General features: G+C 35.0%; 1 protein-coding gene and 1 non-coding gene across 2 annotated transcripts; one reads left to right on the top strand and one right to left on the bottom strand.

The window, feature by feature from the left end:
- The first annotated feature begins 7,403 nt into the window (after nt 1-7,403).
- TRNAP-AGG (transfer RNA proline (anticodon AGG)) lies at nt 7,404-7,475 on the top strand. The gene has a single exon. It is a non-coding gene; the product is annotated as a tRNA-Pro (tRNA).
- Nucleotides 7,476-7,555: 80 nt separating this feature from the next.
- LOC112032966 (uncharacterized) lies at nt 7,556-9,438 on the bottom strand. The gene is made up of 4 exons (XM_024065736.2): nt 9,236-9,438; nt 9,075-9,153; nt 8,505-8,994; nt 7,556-8,016 (listed from the first exon to the last, which is right to left on the bottom strand). The coding sequence occupies exons 1-4, from the start codon at nt 9,261-9,263 to the stop codon at nt 7,768-7,770; spliced, it is 846 nt and encodes a 281-aa protein (XP_023921504.2). The 5' UTR covers nt 9,264-9,438; the 3' UTR covers nt 7,556-7,767.
- Nucleotides 9,439-11,780: the final 2,342 nt, after the last annotated feature.

The raw sequence follows: 11,780 nt of genomic DNA, 5'->3' as shown, positions 1-11,780 counted from the left end.
ATCCACATCCTGCCAACAGTCATATTTTCAACATATATAAATCCACATACATATATTTTCAACAACCTGCCATTTTTTTTTTAAGAAAGAACCTGCCAACTTTAATGATCCACACACTTGCCTTTTATTTATTTATTTATTTATTTATTTTTTGAGAAAGAACTGCAAAATATCAATTTACTCAAACTTGCTAACTTCAAAAATCCACATACATACATATATATGCAACTTGCCAAATATCAATATACTTAACCTGCCAACTTAAAAAATCCACATACATATATATACATGCAACCTACCAAATATCAATGTATTCAACTTGCCAATTTTAAAAATCCATATACACACACACACACATATATATAGATGCAATCCACATACATAACTATCAATGTTGTCTTTAGAAGACTCGTACATATATCAAATTACAATAAAACCCCACATGCATAACTCACACACTTAAGTTCCTACAACTCCCCTTGTAATTGCCATAAATGCTCAATGAGGTCTGATTGGAGTTGAGAATGAATTTCATGGTCTCGAATACATTGATGGGTTTCAATGAACTTCATAAATTCATTTGTGTGCTACCGTGACAGTTGTATAGTAGGATTGTCATCAATTGCTCATAATCTAATTCCACCACTTTGTTTACATCTCGCTCATTCTCAACGATCATGTTGTGAAGAATTACAAACACTTTCATGATGTCTTGGAGTGTTTCACTGTATAAAAATCTTGTGAGAACAATTGCGAATCTTGCTTGAAGTACTCTAAATGCACGTTCTACATCCTTCCTATTCGCCTCTTGGGCTTTTGCAAATAATTTTCTTTTTTGTCCTTGTGGAGATGGAATTGTTTTAACAAATGTTGACTACTTTGGATATATGCCATCGGCAATGTAGTATCCCATTGTATACTCATGGCCATTGATTGAGTAATTAACTGCAGGAACACGTCCATGTTCGAGTTCAGAAAATATAAGAGAATGTTCTAATACATTAATGTCATTGTTTGACCCAAGTAACCCAAAAAACGCATGCTATATCCAAAGATCAAATGTATCACTGCTTCCAAAACAATGGTTGGCTCACAAATGTGACAAGAGTATTGACCTTTCCATGCAGCTGGTCAATTTTTTCATTTCCAATGCATGCAATCAATGCTCCCTAACATCCCTAGAAATCCATGTCTTTCCCCATTAGCTAAAATTCTAGCAATGTCTTTGTTGTTTGGGGACCTCAAGTATTCCTTGGAGAAAATATCCACCATCACTTTAACAAATTTTTTCAGACTTTCTATTGCAGTGGATTCTCCAATTTGCATATACTCATCCATAAAATCAGTTATAACTCCATACGCAAGCATCCTAAGTGTAGCTATTATCTTTTGAAGAGAAGATAAATCGAGTCTTTGGGCATTATCTTTTTTTGGATAAAGTAATGTTCATGTGTTTCTACCTTAGAATGAATATGGAGAAAAAGAGACCGACTCATCCGAAATCTCCTCCAAAATAAATTAGGAGGATATACTGGTGTGTCAACAAAGTAGTCGAGATAAATTCTTTTATGGCTTGCCAAACGATCACATTTTATAGTCCGACAACGTTTATGTTGTGATGTTGAACCCTTAAGAACTTGCCTCATTATCTCATCCTCATCTAAGTTGTCAAAAAGCAATTTGTGAAAAAGAGAGCGACCCATAGAGACAATCTTGAAGACAACAGTGTTAAGAAATTATCACTATTATTAAACAGGAAAATAATTAATAAGGGTTTAGAGAACATAAAACTGACAATATAACAACTTATAAAATATACAGTTTAATGTTCCTATATACAATACAGTCTTTATAAAAGATTGATGTTCAACTTAGGAATAGAATACTTACATATTTTATTATAGAAACTTTACATATTGATGTATGATTCATCACAACAAGAGCATCCAAATACTTAATATAACACCGTGTATACATCGTGATTCATCATGTAAGTTTTTCATATAAGCAAAAATGATGTGATTACATAAGTGGCACAACTTACTGCCAATTGATCAAGTTGGAACAATACATCATTTACATGTCCCAAACCTATGCTTAAATTAAGCCACTACCAAAATAAGATCGAAACAAAATATCATCTACATATGCCGACCCCCAACCCTAAAATAATTTACTACCAAAATAAGGTTACAACAAGACATCAACTCCTTGGGTCAAACCCAACTATTTACTCTAATTTTTGTCTTGCAAGGATTTGATCCTTGAGATTTTCAAAATAAAGTCTTTCTTTTTCATTCATGCCACTTGTATCCATGGTCATTATTCTTCCCTCATTCCTAATAGTTTCAAGACAAAGCATTTCCTTTTCAAAATTAGCTCTTTACGCATCCATTCGAACCCTATCCACTTTGATGTGAAAAGCCTCTTTGTCTTGTTCATGTGATTCCTGAATATATTACAATTTTTTCACCAAATAATCCTTAAAAACCTTATCACCATTTGTTCTCTTTTGCTTAGCCTTTTTGGCTTTTCTACCAATTGGTCTCTCTAGCATCATTGTGTCATCATCATTACTACCAACTTGATCAATTGAACTTGGAGTTTGAGGGAGCCCTTTTGATCTTTCCTTAGACACACTCTACTTTGGTTGGTTCTTCAACACAACCCAATAATGTTAAAATGCAAAAGCTGTTTTTTTGCCGGGTGATGAAGCTTTATACAGAGCCTTTGAATCTTCCTACTAATTTTTTTTAAAATAAAAATAATTAGTGTCTTCAAACTATTCGGAAATTAATATTGTGACACCATTGCAATATAATTTATACCTTCATTTGGTTAGTCGCACCACTTTGATTTCGGACTTCAACTTTAGCCATGAACCCAGCAAACTTACTTGTCTCCCTATTCATTGTTCCCCATTGACTTGATAGGGAGGAAGCAAAACATGTGGTTTTGTAAGTATTGTTCTCACAAAAGTATTGCCAAATTTTCTCCCAAAATTTTTCAGCCCTTTGGTTAGTACCATGCATGGCATCCATGCTAATTTAAGCCATGCAGAGACGAGGAGGTTGTCCTCATCTACACTGAAGTTGCCATCACGTTTTGTTGGATTAGAGGGGACAATTTCAACTTCCGATAAAGACTCTTGGATGGACATTGAAGTATTTTGAGACCCACTTAAAAATGGTGCCACAAAATTGGAATCCTCTTGTAAGAAATTAGCATATCGTGATATGTCTTCTTGTGTATCCATCATTTTTAAATAGGGAACTTAAAACAATTAGTGTATGAAGTCAATTAGTATATGAAACCAGTAAAACAACAGCAGACCAGGTATAAAGAGAAAAGACCTTTTTAATCATTGCTTGTGGATGTTAAAGTTCAACAAGGAGGAAGAGCATATCCCCTTCCCTTGAGTTATACTCTACCTTTTTGCTCAATTAGTATAGTACACCCAACTAATGTAATCAAACTAAATTTTCACTATAGTTATGGATAGTAACATACAATACCTCTGTGGATTAAAAAAAGGGGAAGGTAAAAAAACAAAAGAGATGATAATTAATTAAAGGTCCAAGTGTTTGTGATAAGTGATGACTACAATACGAAATACAAACTTAACCAAATCTATTGCTTCTAAAAAAAAAATCTATAGATTGTGATAAGATAAGAAGTGTTATTTGTATTTTAAACTCATTGTATCTCAAATACTTAATTTGTATCTGACCATCTGTACATTCATATATAAATTCAGAGCTTTCACATATTATGATTATGCTGAAAACTCAAATCAATTCTTATTTGTATCTTTACAATCAATATAAGCTAATCATAATATTTTGATTGCAGCTTCTCATGTATAGCAACATCCTACAATATATGTTGACAACTCCTAATCAAAACAATATATGTTAACAACTCCTAATCAATATATTTCGACTATATATACTACAGTAATTTTTTGTTACAGAAATACTAGCCCTTTACACAGCCAAATATTAATAGAATACATCAGCAAATATAACTCAAAATATACTCTGCATAATATATCTGCAAATACATCCCATACATAGCCAACATGTACAAATAGAAATCAATTAAACACCATAGAGTTGAACACAACAAAAACCACTGATAGAACCTTTGCATACAACATATTAATTTGTTGAAGAAAAAATCACTAAACAAGAACACCAATTATCTAATAAAATTGGGATTTCGGTAGAAAGGAATAAAATAACTACTGTTACAGATCTATTAAACTTTGCAAGGAGGAGTTGTTGAATGATTTGTGAGGAAAAAAAGAAAACCTTATCAAAGAATAGTTTTACAGAGGGGTACAGAAATAAAGAGAAAAGAGAGAAGGGAGAGAAATAGATAGAGAGTGAAACTTACTGGTAATTGAAGTTGAACTTGAGCAAACTTTCTGAAGATGTTAATCCCATGACAGAGAGCGAAAACCCCTCGCGACGAAGCTGAATTCCACCTTTGCAAACATCAACAACAATTCTTTGATCAAAACCCAAACACAAACACAAGCTGAATCCCCCTTTTTCTTGTAGAGAGAGAAAAGAAACACAAACACAAAAACTTGAATACATTAATCAAATCCCACCTAGTATATTGCTTTGATTTTGATTTGATTTTTCACGATGTGTTACGGTCAGCACCAAGCTTGCTCTTGGGATAGCCTACTAGTTTGATGAGAGATCGATTAATCACTGAGAGGGCACAAAACCCCCAACACCGGCAGAGCTTCGTTTTGAGATTTTGCAAACAAAATCTTAACCCAAACCCAAAAACCCTTGAGAATCTCAGTTTGAAGAGAGAGTGATAGAGTGAAGAGTTAAATGTGTAGAGCTATCTAGAGTGTTGGTTTTATGAGATGAGTAAATTGGCAAAGGGATTTGGAGGTGGGTGAGGGTGAATCGGTAGAGACATTCGGAGAGAAAAAAAGAGGCTTGGTGAGAGGCTTTAGCGATGGTGAGAGAGAGAGGATGAGAGATTGTGTGAATGAGAGAGAAGAGAGAGGAGAGAGAGAATAAATTTGATTAAAAAAAAGATACAATAGTGTTACAGTGCCATCATACATTTACAATGGCACTGTAGTACAATGCCAAATTTTTTTACAGTTTTGGAATTTTACAAGACCGGATGTTGCTCACTTTTAATGCCTTAATGCTAAAATATGCTTACATATGGCATTTGCAAGCCTGAATACTCTAACGACAGCTCATTAAATGCCAATGGGCTAAACCTAAATGGCTTGAAAAGGGAAGGAAAAATAATAAAGCCTAAGAGTGATAGTAACAAGCCCAAGTCCATCACCTAGCTTGCTTACTTAAGATGTCACTTAAGGAAGATGGGTTATAAACATCAAGGGTAGCTCACTCCTAACCAATGTGGGACATAAAGCAAAATGCTTAAGTGTTTGAAAGTTGAAACACACACACTCACACCAACATTTTTGTTCTAGATGTTTATCTCTAAAATCAAACTACGATAATTATGTTTCTGCCATATATTTATTTCTCTCTTCTCCCCCTCACTCCAAATTTCAACAAAAATTCTTATACTGCCAATGCTAGTTTTAGTGGCTCGCTTGAGCAAGAATAAACTCACTTGAGCATGCAACACAAAATGTATTCTGGAAATTGAATACAATAATTGGCATGTAAAATTGAAGTATTGGGACTTCAATGAGCTTGCTTGGGCAAGGACAGGTGAGAGTACAAGCGAGCTTGGGTGAGTGCTTGTTTGATGTTCACTTGGTAACTGCTCAAGGGAGACAATTATCTTAAGTGTTGTTTTTGCAAGATTTTGCCCTAAAAACAATGGAAAAGAGACATTTTCCCCCCATTAATGACTAATCACAGAATTCTTCAAGTAAAATTCTAACTTAGTTGTATCTTACGCATTAGTATTGGTAGAGACAAATAGGTAAAATGCTAAATTTAGCAATTAAATATAACAAAAGTGGAACAAAAGGCTAATGCATCAGTGGAGCAAAAGTCATATTTTGTTGTTGTTGTTGAGTTACAGTGCAAAACCATCTTATTATTTTATTGTGTTGGTGGTGGTGGTGGTGGTTTGTTTTTGCAGGATTTTGCCCCAAAAACAATGGAAAAGAGACATTTTCCCCCCATTAATGACTAATCACAGAATTCTTCAAGTAAAATTCTAACTTAGTTGTATCTTACGCATTAGTATTGGTAGAGACAAATAGGTAAAATGCTAAATTTAGCAATTAAATATAACAAAAGTGGAACAAAAGGCTAATGCATCAGTGGAGCAAAAGTCATATTTTGTTGTTGTTGTTGAGTTACAGTGCAAAACCATCTTATTATTTTATTGTGTTGGTGGTGGTGGTGGTGGTGGTTGTTTAATGTTGTAGATATATTATTTTATTATGTTGAATGCTAAAGTAAAACCATTGATGTTGGGTGTTTTGTAAAGTAGGATGGTAAAATAGACAACATAGATTTTTGTGGTGCCAAATTACTAATATTGTCTTAAAGACAACAATTATCCTATAAAAAAAAACGACAACAATTAATTTGAGCCTCTAAACCTTTCAATTTTGTGTTTATTACAATGTTTTACCCCATAATCCTTACCAATTTTTTTTGGATACAAAATAGAATTCTACTCTAGTCTAATCTAAGTATATATGTGTGTGAAATTCCCTCCTGGAGACTTGAACCCTATCCCTTGTCTCTCACACCCTACAAGCACTTATACTTGTGGAGTGACTATCGCTCTTATAATTGGGTCGAATTCAATACTCACATTTGGGATTATTATGTAAAAATAAAACGCTTATGCATAACAAGAAACCAAAAATAAAAAGAGTACTACCACTTTTACAGCATAAGATTTTCAAACATAGGTGGAAACTTACATAAAAGGTATCATATCAATCAATTAAAAATTATATTAACACATGTAATTAATTTTTTTTTCCATTATTACATTTAAACCAAAAAAAAAGTCTTTTTTTTTTTTTTTAAAATTTTATTTTTTACAAAATCCAAACAATGCCTTTTTGTTGATACTCGAATGACCACCATCCACCACGATTAAAAGCTTTTCATACTCAAGGGCCATCGTTTCTTCCCCCAACCAAGACTCCAAACAAAGTGCTTATATGCATAGTTGCATTAATCTCCATGATCCAGTTCTTTGTGTGTATTCTTTTTTCTTTCACAGCAACTTTGATTGCTAAATGATGGTTAGGATGTGCCTAAAGAAGTGACTGCAAGTTTGCAACATCTTCATTTTTTACTCTTCCCTGGACTGCCAGTTGTTCTCCTGAAGAGAGCAAGGGTTCGCAACGAATTCCCAACTCCCCGAAATACAAATGTATCATTATCTAACAACTTTTCAATAGTAAACGTAACGGGCATTTGGTCTAGTGGTATGATTCTCGCTTAGGGTGCGAGAGGTCCCGAGTTCAATTCTCGGAATGCCCCCCAAATTTTTCCATTTTTTTCCCTTAATCTGTTATGGCTATAAATTTGCAGCTAATTGTTCACCAAGAAAAGAAGATAAATGAAGATCATACACGAGGACAATTTCTATCTTGCTACTTATAATTGTCATATTGCTGCCTAATTCAGAATGGTTGGAATACCAATCCGAATGCAAATTGGCTGGTAAAATATTTGATACAAATACAATACAGAAACTGAATCGAGACAGGTCAGTCCAAAAGCATTTGCTATTACACATACCAAAACCTTAAATTTCCAGATTCTATAAACATTACCAGAGTCGATTTGTTTTGCTTTCAGTCTCCTCAACAAAATGTTCCTTTGTCTGTTCTTGATCAAGCTCATTACCAGTGGGTTCCCATGTACCAGATTGTTCAACACCTGAATCCACCTCTCCTGTGTTGCTTCTATCCTTCAATAATCCATAGCTAACAGAGACTTCTCTCCACTCTGTCTGCCCAGATAGATACCCGTGTCGTACCAAATACCGCTTCAGCTCAACACGGAGGCTCCTAATAGGCTATCATTTACAAGCCAAAAATTAACAGCTATACATATATATACAAGTACTTCTTGTCAAGCAATGATAACAAAGTGATTATCGCAATGTTCAATCAGTTTGCGCATAATACTTAATTGTTTCATGTGTCAGATATATGTATCCTCTATTTCTTAGTGTGTATCTCACACTAAGAGAAATGATGAATGTATCAAGTACGTGAGATCCTGAAATAGGCCTATTCAATACTATCAAAACTATCCAAATGGGACTGAAAATATTCTAATTAGGCTTACATTACATTCTTAATTTCAAAATTTTAATTTTCTGTTAGCAAGATTTCCAAAACTTTTTAGACAGTTGATTACCTGAACATTCTTAATTTCTTACATATCATCGTTAGTGTTTTTTTTACAACGAAACATGGAAAATTGGCAACTACAATTATAAAAAGCACAAGCTTGCAAAGACAAAAAAAAAATTTTAAAAGAAAAAGTGAAACACCAAACCTCAGCTTTGGATTCAAAGGCAAGTCCAAAGAAAGCAGCCGAAACAAAATGCTTGCCCACAGACTCCGCCAATTTGATCTGACTGAGCCAATACGACGAAGTCTCGAGCCTATCGAACCGGCATTTGCTACAATTCTCTGCACTGTGGTATGGCGTGCCTGGACTCTTAGCCCTCGTCAAAGACCGCGGCGCCACTGGAGTCTTCGGCAAAACCATATTGTTTGCCTCCAAATTCGTCGCATCTTTTTCTTCAACTTCTTCTATAAAGGAAACACTTTTTTTCTTCAACTTGGGTGTTGTTTTTTCAGGAGTAGTCTGCTCCACGGCCTCTGCTACGGGTTCCGTGGCTGTATCAGTAGTTGGCAGAGTGGTTCGGGTCGATTTAGGTTGCTTTTGAGCAATCCTACTTGTGGGTTTGATTATAGGTTTTTCGGTTACAGTTTTTACAGGTACGTTTGTGTTGCGGACTGTTCCAAAGACCCGCCTTTGCCTGAAAACAGAGAGTGTAACATTTTTATTTTTAAACTAAATTCATGAAAAATAAAAATAAAACAGAGGGTAAGTTATTACCTGGAAATTTGAGGTGGTTCTTTGTTAAGAGCTTTTGTTGCAGTTCGGTTAAATTTTGGTTTTATGGGACGAGATTTGCCTGATTTTGTGAAGAAAAATATGTTTGATTTAGTAAAAAAAAAATGGCAAAATGAGAAAAATAAATTGAAACAAAATGGTACCTGGATATGGGGTAGAATTATGATCCATTGCAAAGAGTCACAAACAAGGTGCAGGGGAATTTGAATTGTTTAAAAACTGTGGAGTCCGTGAAGAAGAAGATGCGACTTTATGAGGAAAGAGGGACGACAATACAAAGCAAATGGATTGAAAGTTTGAAAGTTTGAAGTTTGAATTAACGAATGGGCGGCAACAGGTTCCCACTAGCGGTTAGAAAGGCTTACTTGGGCGGAATTCGAATTGCGACTCTTATTTGGGCCAGTTGGGCCATTTAAAATGTGTTATTGAAATTTGAAAGTATGGTTTTTCTGTTTGCGGATTAGTTTGGGCTGGGGAAAGGAATTATGAATATCTCAGAAAGATTGAAAGAACTGCAAATTGAGGAAAAACTTTCCCAGTAACTTTAGCCCTATCACAAACTTAACTGTCTTAAACGTTTTGTAGAATTTGAAGTGCTCTATAATTACTTTTTTGAAAATAGTATTGCAAACAAAGACATGTTTCATAAATCTGATTATATAAGTTGTGATCGTAATAACATTTTTAATGTACAAAACTCATTTTCGTGCGTCTATGATCATATTTAGGTTTTTTTTAAAAATTTTTTTTTTTATTGTAATGCAAAATTTATTATTTTAAGTAATGGTTGAAAAATACCACAATTTGTGGGATCCACTTTATGCGAGAGGATGTTACATGTATTTGAGTTTTGCTACTCGAAGAGGTTGAAAACACCACCTCATGGTACCTAGGGATGACAAATGGTGAGAGTGAAATTTCAATGTGACTTCTTTCTGTATTTGAGTTTTGCTACTCGAAGAGGTTGAAAGCTATTGTCATTCAATTAAAAAAAAAAAAAAAAAAAAAAAATTTGGTTACAAACTTGGTTATAACTAAAGTCTACAACTCCTACTAAAAAGTTAACATGACTAAATATTTTGAAAATTTAATTGTTGAATTGCATATTCTTTATATTCTTAACATACATTTCAAATTTCGTCTAATTAGATGTTATTTACTATTCAATCATAAAATTATTTTTAATGCATGACTTTAGACCACAAAACTTGAAGTTTAAACATTTGGTTCATGACATAGTTATTGATTTTTTATTTTCTGAAATTTTGCAAGTATGATGATATAAGAAAAAAAAAATGTAATCCATTGATAGATACTAGCTACATTCAAGTTTCTAGACAAATTTTTCCATTAAAAAAAAATCTATATGCAGGGGTTGAGTTAGGAATTTTTGTTTAGGGGCCAAGTGGCCAAATTGTAGTACTAACATATTTATCAAGACAACCCCCCCCCCCCACACACACACAAACACACACCTTTTTTATACACACACACACACACACATATATACACACACTTTTATTTGATAAGTTACATGTAGGGACCCAGTTTGGATTGACCTGAGTGATGGGTTTTCAGCCCATAAGCCCAAACAATACATTTTTAGAGTATGGGTCCAAGAACTAGTACTGTTTTTCAGGAAGGGTTCTACTCATCAATCTATAAGGGATACTTTCGGTTCGTTCTCTGAGGAAAATTATCCTCGGCTCTCTTTCAATTGGTCTCTCTCTTTCTTTTTCTTTTCTCCTTTTCTTTTTTCCTTTTTTGGCTCTCCCCCTTTTGTTTCTTCATTCCTATGTTATATACTCCGTTGTCCCCCTGTTTCCATCGTACACGTGTAGTTCTTATCCTGGGAGCTCCTTTCTGTCCCATCCAGTACCTACCGGAACCTTCAGCTTAGTGGCCATAAAGCTGCTTAGTTACTGTTCAGGTATCACCTCCACATTAATGCGGCCAGACTGTTAGCTGGAAAGCATTTAATGTGGAGGTGATGGCCTCAAAAGATATTTGCTACCTTCCCGATGCCTCCTAAGCTATATCCAATTTCCAGTTCAGATACAACTTAGTGGGTCTTTCCGCTAACATGAAGGTTACCTTGACCTCGGACTTTGTTGTCCTCGGACGTGTGTTATGCCGCTGTATATAATATCTACTCGTTTCTTTCATACCACCCATTTGATAAGAATAAAACTTTTTAGGCTGTCCTCGGATTACTACGTGTTCTCGGATTGGGCCTTTGGGCCCCGAGCCCATTTCTGAGGATTACTATACCTTTTTAACCAACAGGCCCCACAATAGCCCCTCAAAATCTCGCTTTTTGCCACCTCGGGAAAAAGGAGATTTTGATATCCAACCCCCATTTACTTCGTAGGTTTCCCCCGATTTCAAAATGTCTTTTTGTTTGCCCAAGGCACGCTCCTGACGCTTCGGTGTCATGGGCACGCCATTATTAAATGGTAACTGCTCTGCTGTCCCACACGTTCAACGACCTGATGCAAATCTAACGGTGGGGATCCTTTGCATTTATGGGCGGGGTTTTTCCCGCTCCTACTTTCTGTGCTCTTGTAAAGTGCCTTTCAAATCAAATCTTTCTTCAGTTACAAATCACTCTCTCTCAGTACGCATTCATTGATTCTGTCTTTCTCTCATTACTCCACGCTCTCATAAATATCCAAGAGTCCGTCCGGG

Source organism: Quercus suber, unplaced genomic scaffold (genome assembly GCF_002906115.3).
Source record: "Quercus suber isolate HL8 unplaced genomic scaffold, Cork oak 2.0 scaffold_570, whole genome shotgun sequence".
NCBI lineage: Eukaryota > Viridiplantae > Streptophyta > Magnoliopsida > Fagales > Fagaceae > Quercus > Quercus suber.
The sequence above is the reverse complement of the archived record's forward strand: the minus strand, read 5'-3'. Positions and strand labels throughout refer to the sequence as shown.